The sequence below is a fragment of the Lycorma delicatula genome, chromosome 12 (assembly GCF_047948215.1).
Source record: "Lycorma delicatula isolate Av1 chromosome 12, ASM4794821v1, whole genome shotgun sequence".
NCBI classification, from domain to species: domain Eukaryota; kingdom Metazoa; phylum Arthropoda; class Insecta; order Hemiptera; family Fulgoridae; genus Lycorma; species Lycorma delicatula.
Genome location: NC_134466.1, coordinates 19,392,144 through 19,416,500, shown reverse-complemented (window position 1 = coordinate 19,416,500; position 24,357 = coordinate 19,392,144). Strand labels below are relative to the sequence as shown.

The window sequence follows — 24,357 nt, the reverse complement described above, 5'->3', positions numbered from 1 at the left end:
AACACTCAACTAATTGAATTTTAAAATTATTCTATCTTTTTCCTGTTTAGCCTCCGGTAACTGCTGTTTAGATAATTCTTCAGAGGATGAATGAGGATGATATGTATGAGTGTAAATGAAGTGTAGTGTTGTACTTCCTCAGTTCGACCATTCCTAAGATGTGTGGTTAATTGAAACCCAACCACCAAAGTATAGTATTCAAATCCGTGTAAAAATAACTGGCTTTACTAGGACTTGAACGCTGGAACTCTCGACTTCCAAATCAGCTGATTTGGGAAGACGTGTTCACCACTAGACCAACACGGTGGATTTTTTAAATTATTCTGGATTGTTGAACTTTACTTTAGCATTGATTAAAATTTCTTTAAGTCACTTCTCTAATTATCTAGAATGACAGGAACTTGAATTTAGAATAATAAAAAAATATTGAATAAATTGAAAATTGTTGAATGAATAAGCTGGTTAAATTAATTACCAATTACTATCACACGTATTATTCTGGCGCCTACATCTATTAAGATGTATAACATTTTTAATTAAATTATTACTCGGTAAAATAATTTCTATGTTGGTTTCATAGTAAATGTACAACAGATCACGATTAGATTTTTATTAGAAGAAAATGTTATCAGTTTTCGAAATGAAATAAATTATGTAGTCTCTACTTCCTGAAAAATTTTACAGTTGTTCAGTATTTGTCTTAGAATGTTGATATTATTACATCAAATAGATAATTTTGTAAGGCCGTACAGTAAATCACCAAGTCATTCCAAAGTATTTCAAGCAAAGGAACCGTTTTTAGCAAGATATAATGAAAATGGGTTGCTAGTCATTGTACTCCCTTCTTCAGAGGGAGTCGCGCATCCTAACAGTAAGCCAAAATTCTATGGCAGAGGAAAGTCGATTAGTTGTGAATTAACTAACATCCTTAGGCTGTTCTTTACTCTCGCCATTTTCCTCGACTTGCATCGGTCGAGTCCCGGTCACGGCTGGACCTGATTTGATTTCATGGGATGTAGTTAATTCTTCGTTCTTCTTTAGTCTGCCTTTCGTATTTCCAGTTGTAAATAATTACAGACCGTAACCTTAGAAACATCTGTGATGCCTGAAAAGGCAGCACAAGGGAAAGTACAGGCCTCTTCAGTCGGGCAACTGTAATTGACATGAAACAAAAGAAAAGGAACAATTGCCTAACGCCAAGGGCGAGATGAATGAATTAATCAACTATAGATGAAATAAACACTTAAGTTTACGCAGTGAACGCAGACAGCTTACAGACCGAAAATAGATTTTTTTTCAAGATTCTTGGTAAAGAATTGGGATCTTACCTACTAAATTCACTATCAAACTTGAAGTCCTCTGGTGTCCTCACTTATTGGTATCTCTGTACACCATCTACAATGTAAAGGATTTACAAATTTTACATTCTGACTGTTGGAGTCTTTTTGGTGTTTTCATTCGGTATCACATCCGTCCATTACCTAACCGCGATAGCATGGCTCCCGGCCTGATAATCTCGTTCACCAAATCAAACAGAACGTATGTAAGAATCTCACCTTCTGACTATTGGAGGCTTCCGGTGTCATGCTCGGGCCTACCGCCAAAAAGGAGCAGAACAGCCGATGGGAGGCCCTGGACATAGTTTGGGATTATCCGATTTCTCATCTTGTCAATCACAGTGGTTCATCAAGGACATCGTGAGGCCTTACACCTTGTTGGGGTAGGATCCTGTAGGCAGATATCTCTGAAATGCTAGTGTTCGGATACGGTGACCTGTCGCACAGTCTGCTATGTGTGAGAACAAATGTAACATTCGGATTTTTTTGGAATAGAATGGTCCATTTCTTCACAGATATTTTTGAATATAAAGAGATCAGCTTTGTTTATTACTAATGTTTGTATGTTTTTTTTTTTGTAATTTTTGTTGAAATTGCCATATAGGCTTTAAGACTATACGAGTACATCTTTGTTTATAGTATACTGGAAACTTGGGTATTTTGAAGCCATTCCTTTAGATTGGAGAGGTTTCTTTTTTCTTTTGCTTATAATGTCATGATTTCTTATTCTCTGATTCTGTGTCCTCCTTGACATGGAGTCTTTTCAACATGAGAATTTCTGCTACATTACTACTTTGCTTTCAAGTTTTGTGTCCTTCACTTCACACTGAAAGTGTTTACAAACACTTCTTAACTTGTTTATGTTTTTCTTCACGGTTAAGTTAGTATGTAAATGTTTTGTAACATCTTGAAGGATATTTTTTGGATTTTCTTTTTTGAGTTAGTAAGGGTTGCAGATGGCAATATTGAAACTTCGTTTTATACCCATTAGAGTTTCAAAAAATTATCAAAGACTGTCTTCCGATAAATGTTCAAAAATTTGTTGCAGTGGCTTGCAGTGTCGACATAAAAAAGATTGATACGGTGGAACAATTTTTCTATTCTAACAGTCAGTGTTCGTACTTGTCTCACTTTGTCTCGGTTTTTTCTTTTTTCATATGAATCCCCACTCTTGCCAATCATTTTGGAAAGCTTAGTACAATTTATTTTTCAGGTGATGGATTTAATTTTTTGTTTTCTTTTTACAAAAACCAATATCCCGGTCAACAATAGTTAATCAATGCGATGAGATGTAATCAGTTGAGAAAATGTAGCGATGCTGCAAACACGACTGTCATTCGAGACAAGAAAAAAACATTATGAACTGATACTGGACATATGAAAATATCTGTAACGTACAATGTACGATGACAATAGAATCCTGTTTATCAAAATAATAAAAATGCAAATGATAATAATAGTGATAGTAATAATAAACATAATCCTAATCAAGATGTAAGGACACAATCAAAACATTCAAACAAAGAACAGAACTACATTGATTTTAATGATGCACTACCACTAACGCAAACAAATTCTTTCAAATCATCCGATTATGATTCATCATGATGGGCAGAGGTCTAAGATCTGCATAAAATAAGCCCTGTTAACAATTTCAATTTGTCGATTTAAATAATATTTCCTAAGTAATTGTAATTTCATTTTATTTATATTTTTATATGTATGTCAACATACTCATAATTTAATTTACATATTTGTATTTCACACTTATATTATACATTGTATATAACTTATTTGTAATTTCTAATCGTGTTATTACTTGTAATATATTGGCAGTAACTTCATTTACATTGTTGAAAAAAATATACCATTATATAATACATTCATTTGCAATAATAACATTATTATAATTTTCATATTATAATTGTAATATTTCACTTTACATTTGCAATAATAACATTATTATAATTTTCATATTATAATTGTAATATTTCACTTTACAGTAAATAAATTATCATATGATTTTTGACGGGAGGCAGTATATTATGTGATGACAAGTTGTTTAATAATCTTTTAAATTTTTTTCTTTATTTAAAATTATATCTGAATTTTTTTTTTAATTAATATAATAAATTATCAACATAATAAAATAAAAACAACTTTAAATAAATAAATTATCAACATAAATTTATTTATAACAAAAATACAGCAGTTATGAACTCCTATGAACAGTAACCCAATATTAGTACACCGAATAAATAAATTGTTTGTATTGTATATATTAATAAATATGTTTTTATATTCATAATTTTGCGATAATGGTAAAGGATAATGTTTATCGATACATTTTTTCTACAATTAATAAAAATAATATAAATATCGGTGTTATCAACATACTGAATATTTAGAATATTAGCAACAACTGAATAATTTTTGTTTTTGAACTGGCTGAGCAACAGCCAAAAGATTGTTCAGTCCCTTTTGTTTTGGGAATTTTGAAGTCCAAGATGCTTTTAGCAGCGGATGGCCAAAACAGAGAAAGTGAATGATATTTTGGCTAAGTCTAAGCGTGCAAAACTACATGAAATTGCCAGTGACCTAACACCCATCACCAAACATTGTTAAACCATCGGATAAAGCTAGCTACAAAAAGAAGCTAGACGTTTGAGTGCCACATGATCTGACAAAGTATGATAGATTCAGGCGTGTACTGTCGACAATTAGCGCGTTTGGTGCAATCATGCAAAGCTAGGTGCGAGCAATTCAAAAGAAACAACCTGAATTGGTCAACAGAAAGGATGCCATACACCACGCCACACTGCCAAAATGCATACTGCCCGACTGCATACATCTTTAACGACCAGTCAGCAACTCAGAGAACTTGACTGGGAGGTTTTGATGCATTCATTATATAGCCCAGACCTAGCACAATCAGCATATCATTGTTTCAATCTATGCAACAACTCCCTGAACGGTGTTAAATTAGTTTCAAAAAAGGCCTGTGAAAACCATGTGTTGAAATTTTATGAACAGAATTCACAGACGTTCATAGCTAATGGTATATGGTGTTGATGGAAAAATGGGAGAATGTTATCAAAAAAAATTGTGCACGTGGTCTCAAAATGTTATATTTCAAAAACAATACATGTATTCTCAATTTTAGCCTCCAACGGCTCAAAAATTTTTAGACAACCTGATATAAAGAAAATATGAATCATGTAAAATATAAGCTACTACAAAACTTTATTAATGAATTGTACATAAATTACATAAATGTTTCTTAATAATCTTGTTTATAAACTAATTTGTTTTGAAAAGTGTATACAATTACGTAAAAAAAAAAAAACCACAAACTTTAATAAAGACAATTTATATCACTCTGTCAACTTAACTTGACTTGCATGTAAACGTTTTTAGATAAAAATTACATGCAACATTTTTCTCACCAGTATGAATAGAGAGATGTGTTTTTAAAGTACTGCTTAGATTAAATGTTTTTTTACAAATATTACAAGTGAATTTATTCTCTCCAGTATGAATAGCGGGATGTGTTTTTAAATTGCTGCTTTGATTAAATGTTTTTTTATAAAAATTACAAGTGAATTTTTTCTCACCAATATGAATAGAGAGATGTTTTTTAAATTACACTTTAGACAAAATGCTTTCTTACAAAAATTACAAGTGAATTTCTACTCACCAGTATGAATAGAGAGATGTGTTTTTAAATTACCGCTTTGATTAAATGTTTTTTTACAAAAATTACAAGTGAATTTTTTCTCACCAGTATGAATAGAGAGATGTGTTTTTAAACTACTGCTTTGATTAAAAGTTTTTTCACAAAAATTACAAGTGAATTTTTTCTCACCAGTATGAATAGCGAGATGTGTTTTTAAATGACTGTTTTGAGTAAAACCTTTTTTACAAAAATTACAGGTGAATTTTTTCTCAGCAGTATGTATAGAGAGATGTGTTTTTAAACTACCACCGTGATTAAATGTTTTTTTACAAAAATTACAAGTGAATATTTTCTCACCAATATGAATAGAGAGATGTCTTTTTAAATTACCGCTTTGATTAAATGTTTTTTTACAAAAATTACAAGTGAATTTTTTCTCACCAGTATGAATAGCGAGATGTGTTTTTAACCTACTGCTTAGATAAAAGTTTTTTTTACAAAAATTACATGTGAATTTTTTCTCACCAGTATGAATAGAGAGATGTGTATTTAAATTACATTTTAGACGAAATGTTTTCTTACAAAAATTACAGGTGAATTTCTTCTCACCAGTATGAATAGAGAGATGTGTATTTAAATTACATTTTAGACGAAATGTTTTCTTACAAAAATTACAGGTGAATTTTTTCTCACCAGTATGAATAGAGAGATGTGTTTTTAAACTACTGCTTTGATTAAAAGTTTTTTCACAAAAATTACAAGTGAATTTTTTCTCACCAGTATGAATAGCGAGATGTGTTTTTAAATGACTGTTTTGAGTAAAACCTTTTTTACAAAAATTACAAGTGAATTTTTTCTCACCAGTATGAATAGAGAGATGTCTTTTTAAATTACCACCGTGATAAAATGTTTTTTTACAAAAATTACAAGTGAATTTTTTCTCACCAGTATGAATAGAGAGATGTATTTTTAAATTACCACCGTCATTAAATGTTTTTTTACAAAAATTACAAGTGAATTTTTTCTCACCAGTATGAATAGCGAGATGTGTTTTTAACCTACTGCTTAGATAAAAGTTTTTTTTACAAAAATTACATGTGAATTTTTTCTCACCAGTATGAATAGAGAGATGTGTATTTAAATTACATTTTAGACGAAATGTTTTCTTACAAAAGTTACAAGTGAATTTCTTCTCACCAATATGAATAGAGAGATGTCTTTTTAAATTACCGCTTTGATTAAATGTTTTTTTACAAAAATTACAAGTGAATTTTTTCTCACCAGTATGAATCGCGAGATGTGTTTTTAACCTACTGCTTAGATAAAAGTTTTTTTTACAAAAATTACATGTGAATTTTTTCTCACCAGTATGAATAGAGAGATGTGTATTTAAATTACATTTTAGACAAAATGTTTTCTTACAAAAGTTACAAGTGAATTTCTTCTCACCAGTGTGAGTAGAGAGGTGTGTCTTTAAATTATTGCTTTTGCTAAAAGTTTTTTTACAAAAATTACATGTTAAGTTTTTTTTGACAACATGAATAGATAAATGTGACTCTAAGGTACATCTTCGAGTAAAAGACTCCTGACAAAAAGTACATCTATGAATAGGAAGATGAGAAGTTATGAAGTTCATTTCCTCATCTGTTTTATTAGTAATTTGCAAGCATTTTTCTTTAAAAGCAAAACTGTTTAAATTACCATATTCTTCACCAACAACATTATCACATATACAGTTTTTTTTTATTTTATAGCAAACCACACATTTTGATGTCAGTAAAATACTTTCAGTACTTCTTTCCTCCACATCACTAATAGCTTTTTCATTATCCTAAAAAAATTACAATAATTTTTAATTTAAAAATCAATCAGAAAACTATGTTAATCTAAACAATTACAACTACAAATTGACAACTTATACTCTAATAATAAATATCCATCTTCATATTTAACCAAGCACAATATGTTTGTTTATACGAAGCAAAAATAAAAATTTCTTTAGTAAATGCAGTTAAAAAATAATTAACAAAATGTAACACAATCCGTAAACTGTGTGCTACATAGTATAGAACTAAAACTAGTCTGACTACATACAATTTTATGACAAATAAAAAAAAGAAAATTATAAAAAAAATAATTAAGAATTTAGCCAAAAACATATAAATTTTTAATCAATTCTGATACACAAAAAACGGGTGCCATAGGAAAAGCAATGTCAGCTGAAACTTAAAATAATTGTTTAGTATTTATCTACAGGAGTGAGCTACATGTTTCTTGAGAAATGTTTTGTTTCTAAATCACATATATTCAAATTCATACCAGAAGTATGTAATGCAATTTATAACCTGCTGAGGCATAATTTATAAATTATTTATTTTTTGACAAATTTTGGTTCCAAGTTTTAACTTAATTTCGTGACAGAATAGAAAAGTATACTTATGATAATTGCTGAGCGTTTGGTAAAAATAAAAAAACTTTACTTTTAGATGTCTTAAATAAAAAATTTTTAACTGTTTTTCTGATTTCAAAAGAACACTACAACACTACTATGAGTAATAAGATTTAGATCGTTTCAAGCATAAAAAAATTAATTAACATACAGCATTAACAATAAACATTTGGTGTTACCTACTGAACATCATTTTGACTTATCTGTGGATTTGTGTTTCCATCAACGCTGCAGTTCATTGTGTCAGGGTTTGGCAAAAAACTCCTGCACAGTTTTGGCCAAACAATGTGATAAAATGTACAACAGCAGCAACTTAGCATGTATTTAACACCTGATATGGAAATTTTATAAGAAATGATTTGGAGAAAATTACTAGATTATGAAGTTACTTATTTTTCTTCATCAGTCAATATCAACCAAATTTGTAGTAATAATGAAAGCATAAATAAATTCTATAAATTTCACTGCTAAGTTCCCTAAAATTGGTTAATAGGGCAAACCAATCACTGAATTGATGATTATGTTTTATAGTAAATTTTTAAAGGACGAAGAATTTTTCTTACTCTATAGCTCACACAAAGTCACAGACATTTCTTTCACAGCTATTTTGGTGACATTATTAGCATCTTGGTAGACAAAATATTTAGCAATATCACATTTTGTCAGTGTAAATTCATTGCTACCATCTAACCTGAAAATGTATCATTCTAAGCACGAGTTCTGACAGGATGTTCATAATCCAGTGCATTCAAAAAGTAACTGCACACCTATATAAACATGATTATAGGTTGAAGAATTTTATTCCATGCACTATGAGTAATGCTTTCACAAAGGTTGGGAATCCTGTATTGCGTGCAGTTAGCTTCCATGAGCCAATCACGATGTTGAGACAAGATGTGTCTTAACATAAGAAGATGTGATTCATTGTTGTCACTGTTTGTTCATTGTCTTTGAATGACTGAGGCTGTCTTTCAATGTGCACACAGAACAGTGAAAATTTCTCATTTAATCGGTGTTCATAAGCATGGAGAGTATCAGAAAGTAAAAGAATAGTATTTTATTAGACTTCCAGGTACACCGATTCCTAATCGATGGAGTGTAAGAACACTAATTGAAGACTTTTGGAAGATTGGATCAATAAAGATATATGAGTGAAGTGATAGACCATCAGTATTTGAAAAAACTAAAACATATCAACTACTATATGAAGTAGTTTCAACAAACCTGTGCAAAAGTTAGCTCAACACAAAAAACAACTTCAACAAGGCAATTTATAAGAAGCTCCGTTTTATCCCATATAAAGTGATTCAAAAGTTATTGTCCAATTCAATACTAGGAATGGTTTCAACAGTTTCTATAGAATATTTATGGACTGCCAACAATTTATAAGCACAAATTTAATTGAAACTGCCATTTAAATATGAATTAAAATTTCTGTGAAAGGAAACTAAGAAGTTTCCCTTATTTTGTGAAAACTGATGCGCTCTACAGCTTCAAAAAGTCAAATTTTGTTTTCCTTAAAAGTAGCGACATTTCAATACAATCCAATAATTTTCAGATTTATATCATGCAATTCTTATATTACGATACTAAATAGTCATTTTATTATAATTACCGATTATAATTTAGTGTACATGAAAAAAAGATTCTAATCAATCAGTAATGAAAACCTTAGAGAAATGGCATAAAACCACATTAAAAATTCTTAGGAACCCTCAGAAACCTCATAAAATTCACACTACAAACTACACATGAAGTATAGATCCGGGAAAAGTAGCCTCATGGCACTTATCAAAGACCAATAGGATTGGCATAAAGAAGTATAATATTTCTTACATTTATTTATTTCTGTGTTTCATCAATGTTTCAACAGCAATAATGCAACACACTGTCTGTTAGAAGATAAACAATTTGTTATAACTGACACATGTACAGCACCATAAGAGATACACATCAAAGTACTTTTTTGTAAGGACACCAATGTTCATCATATACCTGGTTTCTGTGAATAGATTATAAATTCACTTGCAAGAATCTATCAGCTGCATTTCAGTAGGTTTGTTATGTGATGAACAACAGTATATTTTGGGACTACGAAGAAAGAAACAAGAAACCTTTTATAAAACCTGGCACGGAATGTTTATTCTTTTTCAGAAGTGACTTATGACTAGTATCATGTCAGCTACAATCCTCCACATACTGTTTTCATCTTTCTTTTTAATCAAAGTATCTAATGTTAAACAATAATTGCCACATATTAGTTACGGCATTTAACAGTAAATGAAAATATCTTACTTGTCTAAATGTTGTCAGATCTTAGAAAAACGGCAAATGATATCTCTGTTGACACTACAAAGAGAATCACATCGGATGCGACCGCTCAAAAGCTTGCTGTTACTTGGTGTCCGACTATGGATGCACTGGATAACAGGGTGCCTGCACCCTAGGTTACTGAGTTTATTAAGGACTGGCCTAAGAAGTCCTTCAGGAACACACAGGTAGGAACTCTGGATCGGAGACACAGGGCCCTAAATATGGTTGCAGTTATCGAAATAAATGCTCTGGCAGAAAGTAAGGTATTGGATTCCCTGGCCACCAGGCACCTGCAGGTGGCCTGGCTCCTTAGTAAGTCTTACATTAGGGCTGGAAATGTAGTGCTGGCTATGTTAGAGGTAAGACTTGTTGGGAGACACAGAAACAGACGAAACATCGGTCTCCAACATGTTTCATACTGCATGTGTTGATTCTGATGATGGAGGGGACCTTGAACAGGCCCTAGTACATGTATCCGCCAGAATCAAAAGAACTGTGGAGATGACCTTGGGCCTCTCCAGGCAGAGATCAGTTTGAAGGACACTGCCGTATATGCGTGCAAGATTTTAGGGTGTGAGTGGAGGTCGACTGGCTACAGATGTCACATAATCGCTCCGACTGGAAGTCGCCCTTCTGTATGGAGGCACGGAGAACCAGTAGAGGAAAAAAGTGGAAAAATGATCAAAGTAAAGTCTGCGGCTACCTATGCAGAACGGATTAAGTCGGTCAGGAAAGACAATATGATGCTGCCGACTTCTGTGATTCCTTCTGTAAGGAAGGCAGAAAACAGAATGAAAATTAAAGTTAAGGTGGAGAGAGAAGTCTGGTACTCTAAGCCAAATCTGATTTCCATCTTAAAGGTTGGGTCTATCGCTAAGAAAACGAGGATTCTGGCCGTTCTCCGGATTCGTGATTTGGAGAAAGGCATCCAACAGGGAGAGAATTTCAAGGCGCTGGTGGCGGTCGCTGGGCAGGTATTGTCAGATGATCTATGGGTAGGCAGTCAGGCCGGGAAATGGGGAGACTGGCGTGGCGGCATCCGGCGACCATCGTTGCAGCTGTTGCTCAGCAGGGATGAGTCAATAATGGGCTGAGAGAGTCTCTTACAGAGTGGAAATACATCGAGCTCCCACAACGGTGTTATAGATAGATGCCTGGAGACTTGCCACCTTGCGAGGAACTGTGAGGACACAGACAGGGTGGCTTGATGTTTCAACTTTGGTGGAGAGGGGCACAGGACAGATAGCGCTGCATGCCCTAAAAAGAAGAAGGACAACAAAGAAAACTAGGAGAGGGCCCATCATCATTCTGGAGAGATACTGGTGTCCTCGATTTATCGAGATGTGGTTTGCTGTCGTCCTGCACTTCTGGCGGGATATTTTAACGACTGGTCGGCCTCCTGGGTTTCAACGAAAACCAACGCCCATGGCAACACCCTGAACGACGCGGTGGCGGTGCTTGAGTTAGTTTGTCTAACTGCGAGGGCACATACACCTTCAGGAGAGGAGGGACAGGATCTATGGTGGACACCACATTCGCTACCCCTGATCTGGCTAGCGGGGTTTCGAAGTGGAAGGTATGGGAAGGATTCACGGCTAGTGATCAATGGGCTGTTATTAAGGTGATTGCGGAGATTGATATGTGACGAGTACGACGATCTGTGACAATGAGGTGGGGTACCAGAAATATGGATGCACAGGCATTTGCTGGGGTGATCAATCTTTGGGGAGTTGTTTGACTCCCGAAAGCTGAGGAGAAGATGGCCTCTCTTGTTGAGTACCTCACTAGCGCCATGGGTCACTCCACCGCAGGTACGTGGGTGGAGACCACGCAGCTGTGTATTGGTGGACGGAAGAAATTGGACGCAAAAGGAAGAAGTGCCATCACAAGAGAAGAACGATGCGTGCGCGCCTAGACTCCCTAATAGGTGTATAATGTGTATTACAAGGAAACACTTCATCATATAGGCCTCTGGCTATGATCGACGCACTGGCAAAATTTTTCGAGCGAATGCTGGTGCGAAGACTGGCCGGGACGGGAAGAGGATGTGGACGGCCTCTCTGCAAGCCACTTTGTGTTCTGCTGGCGTAGGTCCGCCCCAGCCAGCCAGCCAGATGGCGAGCAGCATTATTCAAGGTCGTGGGGAACAGACTGCAAGAAGGATGTGTGTGTTCTAGTAACTGTCGAAGTGCAGAATGCTTTTAATAGCATTACACACGCTGCTATTCTCTGTGCCTTCGTAGAACTCAGTACCGAATTATCTGATTAGGCCGATGCTGTCTTATTTGTCTGGTTACAGACTGATCTACGAGGTGGAGGGGAAACTAATAGAGGATGCTCTAAAAAGGGGCGGGTCCCTCAGGGTTCGGTACTTGGACCGACCCAATGAAATGTTGCATATGATAAGGTATTCCACCTCCCAATGCTGCCAGGTCACCCTTATGGCATTAGCTGATGACCTCATGATTGTGGTTGATGCGGCTATGAAAAGAGAGGCGACTGGAAAAGTTAGCATCGTATATGGTATCATTAAAGACTGGATGAGCGGGGTTGAATTGCGGATGGCCCCGGAGAAAACAGAGGTCGTGGCTATAACTTTTGCAAAATATCTAGTTTTTCTTTTAAAAAAAAAAAATTGTTTTTCTCCAACTTTGAATGCCATTTTGAAGAACAAGAAGATGGAAAAGTAGTTCTTCATTCAATTCTACAGGTTTTCCTATTTTTTACATGTCTTACCATATCTTTACATGTTTATACAAGTCTTAAAATTTAATTTGATTGACCTAATATTGTCGGTGGATATGAGCTTGGCAAAATGAATGAAAGAAGGGTCTGAGTTATTGAGTTTTGCATGAAGTAAAATTTAGTAATTGCCAACACCCAGTTTAACAATTATAATAGAAGAATATACTCTTGGAAAAAGCCACTAGGCTGTTTCCACGAGCGAACAGATACTGCAAGGTATCAGATAGATTATATCATGGTTAAGCAAAGATGGTTAAGCAAAATCAACTCATCGACTGCAAAGCTTACCCTAGAGCAGACATTGATAACGACCATAATTTAGTAACATGAAATGTGGTTGGGGTTTAAAAACGTGAAGAAAAAGTGTCAGATGAATTGGTGGAATTTGAGGTGAAAATTTGTGGCAAGAGATCTGAGTAAAAAACATAAAATAGAAAATGTAGACGAAGAATGGGAGAATGTTAAAAAGGAAATTCTAAAATCAGCAGAAGTGAACGTAGGTGGGACAAAGAGAACTAGTAGAAAACCTTGGATATCAGAGAATGTATTGCGGCCAATGGATGAACGTAGAAAATATAAGAATGCTAGTGATGAAGAAAGTAAATGGAACTATCGACAATTAAGGAATACTATTAACAGGAAGTCCAAACTGGCGAAAGAAGACTGGATTAAAGAAAAATGTTCAGAAATGGAAAGAGAAATGATAATTGTGGTAAAATAGATGGAGCATACAGAAAAGTTAAGGAAAATTTTATGGTACATAAATTAAAATCTAATAATTTGTTAAACAAAGATCATACACTGATTTATAATGCGAAAGGAAAAGTCAATAGGTGGGTGGAACATATAGAAGAGTTATACGGAGGAAATGAATTAGAAAATGGTGATAATGAGGAAGAAGAGGAAGTCAAAGAGGATGAAAGGGGAGATCTGAATTTAAGAGAGCATTAAAAGATATGAATGGAAGAAAGGCTCCTGGGATAGCCGGAATACCTGCAGAATTACTGCCCAGTGCAGGTGAGAAAGCAATAGCATTTTGATAACTTAGACTGAAATAAAATGATCAGCATTTTAAAACATTTAGGATTCAAGTTTAGTAATAGAAGAATGGAATATTTGATAACATTTATACAGGAAAACCAAACTGCAATATTATTAGTCAAAGATTAGTCATAAGAAAGAAGCAGTAATAAAAACAAGAGTTGGACAAGGATGTTCCCTATCCGTTACTTTTTAATTTTTACATAGAACTAGCAGTTAATGATGTTAAAGAACAATTTAGATCTGGAGTAACAGTGCAAGGTGAAAAGATAATGATGCTACAATTTTCTGATATAGCAATTCTATAGAACAGGAAAACGACATTTGGTTAGAGATTTCACAATAATCAACTGAGCTTCAAATAATGTGCAGGCAGGAATGTTTTTCGTAATGAACAAGAAATTTTTGGGTACATAAATTAAAATCTAATAATGTGTTAAACAAAGATGGTACACCGATTTATAGTATGAAAGGAAAAGTTGATAGGCGAGTGGAATATATTGAAGAGTAATACAGAAGAAATAAATTCGAAAATGGTGTTATAGAAGAAGATAAAGTCGAAGAGGATGAAAGGGAATAAGCAATACTGAGATCTGAATTTAAGAGAGCATTAAAAGATCTGAATGACAGAAAGGCTCCTGGAATAAACTGAATACCTGCAGAATTACTGCACGTGCAGGTGAGGAAGAAATGGATAGATTATACAACCTGGTGTGTAATATTTACAAAAAACGGGAAGTTCCGTCAGACTTCAAAAGAGTGTTATAGTCATGATACCTAAGAAACCAGGAGCAGATAAATGTGAATTATACAGAGCAATTAGCTTAACTACTCATGCATCAAAAATCTTAACTAGAATTCTGTATAGAAGAATTGAGAGAAGAATAGAAAAAGTAATAGGAAAGGATCAATTTGGTTTCAGGTAAAGTATAGGGACAAGGGAAACAATTTTAGAGCTCAGATTAATAGTAGAAGGAAGATTAAAGAAAAACAAACCAACATACTTGGAATTTATATACCTGGAAAAGGCATTCGATAACGTACACTGGAATAAAATGTTCAGCATTTAAATAAATTAGGGTACAAATACAGAGATACAAGATTAATTGCTAACATTTACAGGAACCAAACAGCAACAGTAATAATTGAAGAACATAAGAAAAAAACCGTAATAAAAAAGGGAGTCTGACAAGGATGTTCCCTATCCCCGTTACTTTTTAGTCAGTACATAGAACTAGCAGTTAATGATGTTAAAGAACAATTTAGATCCGGAGTAACAGTACAAGGTGAAAAGATAAAGATGTTACGATCTGCTGATGATATAGTAATTCTAGCAGAGAGTAAGAATGATTTATTACAGGCAATGAATGGCATGAATGAAGTCCTTCGCAAGAACTACCGCATGAAAATAAGCAAGAACAAAACAAAAGTAATGGAATATAGTCGAAATAATGTAAATGGACCACTGAGTATAAAAATATGAAAAGATTATAGAGGTAAAAGACTTCTGTTATTTGGGAAGTAGAATTACTAAAAGATGGATGAAGCAGCAGTGATAACTGACAAATAGCACAAGCCAAACGAGCTTTCAGTCAAAAATATAATTTGCGTACATCAAAAATTAATTTAAACATCAGGAAATCATTTCTGAAAGTATATGCTTCGAGCATAACTTTAAATGCAAGTGAAACTTGGAAAATCAAAGTACTTGAGGAGAAAAGATTAGAAGCTTTTGAAATGTGGTGCTATAGCATGATAAAAATCAAATGGTTGGATAGTGACAGACTTACAGACCACATATTACAGCATCCTGGAATAGTAGCTTTGATATTGGAGGGTCAGGTACATGGGAAAAATTGTGCAGAAAGCAACAGTTGGAATATCAAAACCAAGTTGTTAGGGAAGTGCGATGTAGGGAGTATACCAAAATGAAACGACTGGTACTACACAGGGAATATTGGAGAGCTGCATCAAACAAGTCAAATGACTGTAGAAAAAAAATTAACTTGAAACGTCAAATAAATTATAGAGAAAATAGATTTTATATAACACATCCTTTATGGCATGTAAAAAATAGTTCAACATTGTGGACATCAATTAAAAAATGAATACCACAGAATTGTATTCATTATCCGGTCTATCTGAACTTAAGGATTTCCTTCTACTCTTCTTTTATGTTTTTGTATCTATCAACCTATTAAAACTATTATTCAAGGGGAGAAAGTCTGTACTGTTATCAGACTGAAAGCAGTGAAAAAGCCTCATAAACATGGCCTGCATTCATTCATTTATTGCAATGCTATACAGAATCCAAGAGCCCAAAAACATCTATATTTCTTAGTTATAAAATAAATTGATTTTCACACAAATAACTCAACTGTATGAGTGCTTCCATAATAGTATGCAACTGGCATCTTTATGTATATAATGACATTTGATAGCACCAAAACACAAATATATTGCAGGCATTGGCATTTAATAATCGATCAACAGAAAAATATTTTCACCTAAGCACAATCTACATAGTTTTGTATAACGCAATGTCACTGATAGAAACCTAAAGAAACAGACCAATCTTATATATAAAAAAATGAAGATTATCGAAAACTATAACAAACCTTCTTGTAACTGAACATATTTCACAAAAGCAAGGATAGCTTTGTGCTGTTTTACTATCTTTGTACAATTTAAACAATTTTGAATCTGGGTATAAAATTAATAATGTTTAGGCAGCTTTGTTTATACCATGAGGCATCATCTCACTGTATTTTCTTTGTTTTGTACTGTTGTAAAAAATGTTTATCTACCATAAAGTGTTAGGGGCAATCTGTTCATCATAGCTATTTACCTCCCTATACTCCATATAATATATTTTTTATATTATAAATAAAATATCTCATGTCAGACAAGAATGCCACATGATATGTGGGCCATAAACACTACATAAAAGTATCCTGATGAATATAAAAATTGAGAATTCTTACAATAACTAGATCTTATAATTATAACATAAACAAAGAGAAAATAGAAAATAGCTTACATGTTTAAATATTGTCTGCTCATCATCTGTCTTTGCAAGAGGTACAAACAAATTGTGTTTTTGCTCTGTTTCATTAATGTTTTCTTTCTTAACGGGCAAGGATAATGGATCTTCTTCTAAAAATGAATTACCGTTCTGTGCATCAATATTCTGCAAAAAATATAAAATAATAATAATATTTTTTTATAATAGTGGGACTTAAAATAAGTGTGGTTAATTAAATATTACTGAAACGTAACATCTGATAAAGTCAAGAGCTTGGAGCTAACTATGAGAGCAGTTCAAAAAGTAACTTACATTTGTCCCTAGCATGGAGATTGATGGGGATAGAACTACCATCCTGGGTCAAAATGTTTTTATACTCAGAACGCATCAAGATGTCATAGCGTATGAACTGTGATTTTTCTACTTTTTTTATTGTGAACTATTGAAATGTACTTTTCAATAGAAAATCCTGCAAGTTGCGTTTAGTTATCAGGATTTTACTGGCAAAAAACCTCAAAGCAATTGAAATTCATCAGCAACTTTGTAAGGTGTATGGAGATGGAATAATGAGTAACATTGGAGTGAGGCAGTGGTGCATTCAGTTTATAAATGGTCACACCAATGTTCATGATAAGGACCGCAGTGGTCGGCTTAGCCTTTTGACTGAAGAAATGACAATTAAAATCAACGATAAAACTCATAAAAATCACTATTTTATGATTACGAAACTATTGCTCATTTCCCCCCCCAAATTTCACGAAGTTTACTGCAAGAAATTGTAACAGGGCAGCTTAGCTATCACAAGTTATGTGCAAGATGGGTGCCAAAAATCTTGAAAGACCAAAAAAAATTAGTTTCTTGCTGCATCGCTGAATTACCTCGAAGCCTACAACGAGGATGGTAATGCACTGCTTGATCGTGACATAACAGAAAATGAGACCTGGGTAAAGCATGTCAACTGTGAAACAAAATGACAGCCCATAGAATGGAGGCACACTGGTTCTCCCAGAAATCCAGTAAAATGTTTTCAACCATTGTCAGCCATACAGATTATGGCAACTATGTTTTGGGCCGCTAAGGGAGTGCTTTCACTGATTTCCTTGAACATAGCAACACAATTAACTCAGAAAGATATTGTGAGACATTGATAAATCTATGGAGAGCGATACAAAACAAGAGGGAGGATGTGGTAATATTTCACAACCCATCTTTCCAATGGTTTCTTGGGTCAGCTATGCGGTGTGACGGCGAGCATTGTCGTGTACCAATATCCGCCTTTTCTTTGAGATCCGTGATGTTTTCTCTCATTGTTGGCTTTACATTTTTCATCAGCATGTCTGAGTATTGTACTGTTTATTGTACGCTTATTTTCCAAATAATCACGAAAGACGGCTTGCGCATCCCAAAAGACGGTCAATATGACTTTTCCCACTGATGCTTGCATTCTGAATTTCTTTCGGACAGGTGAGCTGGTATGCCTTCATTCCATGCTTTGTTTTTTAGACTCTGGTACAAAATAGTGAACCCAAGTTTCATTACACGTTAAAATCTTGTTTAGAAAAGGATCACCTTCCCTTTCATAATGTTTTTTCAAATCAGCACACACTTTGAGTCTTGTTTCCTTGTTGCGTTAACTCCTTCAGGACCCCCCTTGCAATTGTTTTGCTGTACATGAGCTTGTTACTGAAAACATTATGAACTGTGCCAACACGTACTGTAACTTTTTTCTATTTGTTCAACTGTAATATGTCAGTCTTCACGAAAAATGTCATCAATGGCAGGTTTCAAGTGAAGGAATTGACAATTCAACTGGCCGGCCAGGACACTGCTCTTCAGTCATTGAGGTTTGACCATTTTTTAACTGTTCTACCCACTTACAAAAATATCTGCGGTTCATACAACTTTCACCATACTGTAAAATTATTCAAGAAACAGATCACTGAACATTCTTTACTAATGTGGAAACTTTAAGTGGGCACACCATTGTTAAATGCAACTTTGAGGTTATAAACAAAAAGATTTTTATCCATCACCTGTTCTCAGATAATCCCAGTGATGTGAAACTAAAGTCATGAAAATACAAAACTCCTCCTACAAACTGTTTCACTTCTACATCAATTTATCTCTTTAATTATTGAATATCCCCCGTATTTCGCTTATAGAATCATTCTAAATATCTGTCTGTTGTTCATGAACAATTTCCTGTTTGCTAACAGGGCGAGTCTGACTCTGTAGCAGATGAGATTCCATTATTTCATAAAAAAATACATAACGTTTACTTAGCTCCTAGCTCCTCAAATATGATTAATGATTAAATGGGTTATTTTAGAAATTACTATATTATTATTTTTAAATATATTAATATACTTAAAACATGGAAATAATGCACACTTATCTCACTCTGTAAAAACTGTAAACATAATCTTAATCACTAACAAACACCATCTAACAGAATAGATTTCATATATTGGTTACTGAGGGTGTCAAAAGATGACAGCACGTGAAAGGAGTATATATTAGTATTCCTACTGTGCGACAGGGGTGTTCATAATCATACATCACAGTCCACAATATATGTAAAAGCAATGAATAAGGCTGAGTTAGCAACCACCATGGATCCTGAAGGCCTGTACTGAACAGTCGTGTGAAGAATCAATGAGTTCCTTACGACACCTAATGTGTTAATTACTTTATTGTACTGGTTAGAGAATAAATCAAAAAAGACTTATCAAATATAATGCTTGAAATTTTCTATACATTCTATTTGAACAATGTAGCAAGTGAATGCTTTTATAAAGATCTTAAGTAAATCAGTTACTAAAAATTAATTTGAAAATTCAAATAAATTATCAAGAAAATAGATATAACCCATCCTTTATTGCATGTTAAAAGTAGTTCAACAATGTGGACGTATAATGAAAAATGATTACCACTAAATTGTATTCACTTTCTGGTCTACCGGCACTTAACAGTATATAAGAATTTCCTTCTACTGAATTATCTGCTACTCTTAACTTAACTCTCAACCTATTAACTTCTATACAATTATTCAAGGGGAAAAAGTCTGTACTATTTCCAGAGTAAAGGAAGGGAAAAAGTCTCATAAGTTTAAAAGGGCCTCGATTCATTATTACAATGGTGATCCAGAAAGTAACTTACATTTGAGCCTATCAAGGAGATGTTAGGGAAAGAGCCATCTTCTTGACGTTAAAACATTTCTACACTTAGTACGCATCAAGGTGTTGTAACCTTGTGGACTATGACTTTTCTTACTTTGTTCGTTGTGTATTATTGAAATAAGCGCTTCAGTAGAAAATCCTGCAAGTTGTGAGGTGCATTAAGTGATTAGGTTTTAACTAGCAGAAAACCTCAAACCAATTAAAATTCATCAACTTTGTGAGATGTACAGAAATGGAATGAGGGATGATGGAGTGAGGCAGTGGTGCATTAAAAAATGATCGCACCAATATTCATGATAAGGACCTCAGTGGTTGGCCGAGCCTTGCGACTGATGAACTGACAAAGGTAATCACCAATAAAATTAATGAAAGTCGCCGCATTACGATTACAGAACTGTCCCTTTATTTACTCCAAATTTCACAAAAGTCTACTGCATGAAATTATATTGAGAAAGCTTGCTTATCATATGTTTTGGGCAAGATGGATGCCAAAAATCTAAGGCAGCAGATTTCTACAGAGAAGGATTTGGAAAGTTCATACATCGTTATGATAAAAGCCTCAATTTAAATGGCGACTACTTCCTGAACTGCCCTTGCAGTTTGCAACTGGCATCTTTCAGTATACAATCACACATGATAACATCAGAACACAAATATGTTGTAGGCATTGGCATTTATTAATCGATCAATAGAAAAAGGTTTGTGCCTAAGCACAATCTAAATCGTTTTGTATAAGACAATGTCACTGCTGGAAACATAAAGAAACATACGAATCTTTTTTTGTAAACAAAAATGCAGTGACCAAGAATGAAGATTATCACTAAAACTATAATAAACCTTATTGTAACTGAACATGCTTCACAAAAGAAAGGATAGCTATGTACTGTATTACTATCTTGGTAAACAATGTTGAATCCGGGAATAAAATGGATAATGTTTAGGCAGTTTTGTTTATACCATGAGGCATCAAACTCACTGTATTTTCTGTATTGTGTATTGTTGGAAAAATGGTTATGTATCATAAAGTGTAAGGAACAATCTGTTCATCATACCTATTTACCTCATTACACTCCATTAATAACTGTTTATTTCACTATAAATAAAAATACCAAATATCAGACACGAATGCTAAACGATATGAGGGCCATAAACAGTAAATAAATGTATCCTGATGAATAAAAAGTTGAGAATTCATACAATAACTAGGTCTTATATTTATAACTTAAGCCAACATAAAAGAGAAAATAGCTTACTTGTTTAAATACTGTCTGTCCATCATCATTTGACTTGGAAAGAGTTACAAACAAATATTCTTTTTGCTCTGTTTCATGCGTGTTTTCTATTTTAATAGGCAAGGAAAACGGAACTTCTTCCAAAACTGAATTACCAGTTTGTGCATCCATACTCTGCAAAAAAATATATGGTAATAATATTTTATTATAATAGTGGAACTTAAAATAAGTGCGGTTAATGAAATATTACTGAAATGTATTATCTGACGAAGTCGAGAGCTTGGAGGTAACAATGAGAGCGGTCCAAAAAGTAACTTACGTTTGTGTCTAGCATGGAGATGATGGGGATAGAGCTGCCATTGGTGTCAAAACCTTTCTACACTTAGTACGCACCAAGTTGTCATAGCCTTGTGGACTATGACTTTCCTACTGTATTTGTTGTGAATTATTGAAAAGTGCGCTTCAACAGAAATTCCTGCAAGTTGTGAGGTGTGTTCAGTGATTAGGTTTTTACTGGCAAAAAACCTCAAACCAGTTGAAATTCATCGGCAACTTTATGAGGTATACAGAGATGGAATAATGAGTGATGGTGGAATGAGGCAGTGGTGCATTCAGTTTAAAAATGGCCGCACCAATATTCATGATGAGGACCTCAGTGGTCGGCCGAGCCTTGTGACTGATGAACTGACAATGGTAATCAACGATAAAATTTGTGAAAATCACTGCATTACGATTACAGAACTGTCCCTTTATTTACCTCAATTTTCACAAAAGTCTACTGCAATTAATTGTATCAGGAAAGCTTGCTTATCATAACTTTTGGGCAAGATAAGTGCCAAAAATCTAAGGCAGCAGATTTCTACAAAGAAGGATTTGGAAAGATCATGCATTGTTATGATAAATGCCTCAATTTAAATGGCGACTATGTAGAAAAATAGTTAGGTTTCAAATACATAACATTTCTTTTTTTTCATTTGGTTGGTATTTTATTAAAGAACATAAGCTACTTCCTGAACTGCCCTCGTGGTTTGCAAGTGGCATCATTCAGTATATGATCAGACTTGATAGCAATGGAATACAAAGATATTATAGGCATTGGCATTTATAAATCGATCAACAAAAAAAATGTTTCCAACTAAACACAATGTAAATGGTTTTGTATAAGACAATGCCACTGCTGGAAACATATCAACGTTGTTTGAAAACAAAAATACAGAGACCTACAATGAGGATTATCAAAAACTATAATAAACCATTTAGTAACGGAACATACTCCACAAAAGCAAGGATAGTTTTGTACTCTTTTCGTAAACAATGTTGGATCTGGGTATAGAATAAATAACATTTAGGCAGCTTTGTTTATACCATGAGGCATCAGCACACTGTATTTCCAATGTTACATACTGTAATCAAAATGTTTATCCACCATAAAGTGTTAGGGGCAATCTGTTTATCATAACTATTTCTCTCCCTATTCTCCATTAATAACTGTTTTATATACTATAAATCGAAATATCTTGTGTCTGACACAATTACTAAACGATATGGGTGCCGTAAATAGTAAATAAATGAATCATGATGAATAAAAAGTTGAGAATTCATATAATAACTAGGTCTTATATTTATAACTTAAACCAACATAAAATACAAAATAGCTTACTTGTTTAAATATTGTCTGTCCATCATTTATCTTGGAAAGAGTTACAAACAAATATTCTTTTTGCTCTGTTTCATGCGTGTTTTCTATTTTAATAGGCAAGGAAAACGGAACTTCTTCCAAAACTGAATTACCAGTTAGTGCATCCATACTCTGCAAAAAAATATATGGTAATAATATTTTATTATAATAGTGGAACTTAAAATAAGTGCGGTTAATGAAATATTACTGAAATGTATTATCTGACGAAGTCGAGAGCTTGGAGGTAACAATGAGAGTGGTCCAAAAAGTAACTTACATTTGTGTCTAGCATGGAGATGATGGGGATAGAGCTGCCATTGGTGTCAAAACCTTTCTACACTTAGTACGCACCAAGTTGTCATAGCCTTGTGGACTATGACTTTCCTACTGTATTTGTTGTGAATTATTGAAAAGTGCGTTTCAGCAGAAAATCCCACAAGTTGTAAAGTGTGTTCAGTGATTAGGTTTTTACTGGCAAAAAACCTCAAACCAGTTAAAATTCATCGGCAACTTTATGAGGTGTACAGAGATGGAATAATGAGTGATGGTGGAATGAGGCAGTGGTGCATTCAGTTTAAAAATCGCCGCAAAAATATTCATCAAGAAGATCTCAGTGGTTGGCCGAGTCTTGTGACTGATGAACGGACAATGATAATCAACGATAAAATTTGTGAAAATCGCGCCTTTTCGATTACGGAACTCTCGCTTCATTTCCCCCAAATTTCACTTAAGTCACAAAAGTACTGCAAGCAATTGTATTGGGGAAGCTTGCTTATCACAAGTTTTGGACAAGATAGGTGCCAAAAATCTAAGGGGGCAGATTTCTACAGAGAAGGATTTGCAAAACTCATGCATCATTATGATAAGTGCAATTTAAATGGTGACTATATAGAACAATTTTAAGATTGTCCCTTTCAAATAGATAACTATTTTTTTTTTTATTAAATAATGTAAGCTACTTACTGAACTGCCCTCGAAGTTTGCAACTGGCATCTTTCATTATATAATCAGACTTGATAGCACTGGAACACACGTATATTGTAGGTATTGGCATTTAGCTATCAACCAATAGAAAAATGTTTGCACCTAAGCGCAATCTAAATGGTTTTGTATAAAATAATGTCACTGCTGGAAACATATATAAATAATCAGTCTTGTTTGAAAATAATTATGCAGTGATCTAGAATGAAGATTATCAAAAAGTATAATAAACCTTCTTGTAACTGAACATGTTTCACCAAATCAAAGATAGTTTTGTACAGCTTTTGGAAAAAACATTGAATCTGGGTGTAGAAAGAATAATGTTTAGGCAGATTTGTTTACAACATGAGGCTCACTGTACTTTCTTTGTTATGTACTGTCATCAAAATGTTTATCTACCTTAAAATGTTAAGAACAATCTGTTTATCATAGCTATTTATCTCCCTACACTTCGTTAATAACTTTTTTTAATATTATAAATCAAAATATCTCATATCAGACATGAATGCTAAACCATATGAGGGCCATAAACAGTAAATAAATATATCCTGATGAATAAAAAAATTGAGAATTCTTACAATAACTAGGTCTTATATTTATAATTTACATCAACATAAAATAGAAAATGGCTTACTTGTTTAAATATTGTTTCTTCATCATCTGTCTTGGCAGGAGGTACAAACAAATATTCTGTCTGCTCT

The 24,357-nt window shown here is 33.7% G+C and overlaps 1 protein-coding gene across 1 annotated transcript; it reads right to left on the bottom strand.

Annotated features, from left to right (window-relative positions):
• Positions 1-4,310: 4,310 nt before the first annotated feature.
• Positions 4,311-23,668, bottom strand: LOC142333365 (uncharacterized). The gene is made up of 5 exons (XM_075380387.1): positions 23,639-23,668; positions 22,658-22,807; positions 21,019-21,171; positions 16,602-16,751; positions 4,311-6,844 (listed from the first exon to the last, which is right to left on the bottom strand). The coding sequence occupies exons 1-5, from the start codon at positions 23,666-23,668 to the stop codon at positions 5,027-5,029; spliced, it is 2,301 nt and encodes a 766-aa protein (XP_075236502.1). The 3' UTR covers positions 4,311-5,026.
• Positions 23,669-24,357: the final 689 nt, after the last annotated feature.

What these genes read in the sequence shown, in the direction of transcription:
- LOC142333365 (XM_075380387.1), bottom strand. Translation starts at nt 23,668, where the DNA reads ATGCCAGTTGCAAACTTCGAGGGCAGTTCA. An exon ending in GACAGACAATATTTAAACAA is followed by an intron (nt 21,172 to 22,657) that starts GTAAGCTATTTT and finishes ATTTTTTTGCAG; the next exon opens with AGTATGGATGCACAAACTGG. An exon ending in GACAGACAGTATTTAAACAA is followed by an intron (nt 16,752 to 21,018) that starts GTAAGCTATTTT and finishes TATTTTTTGCAG; the next exon opens with AATATTGATGCACAGAACGG.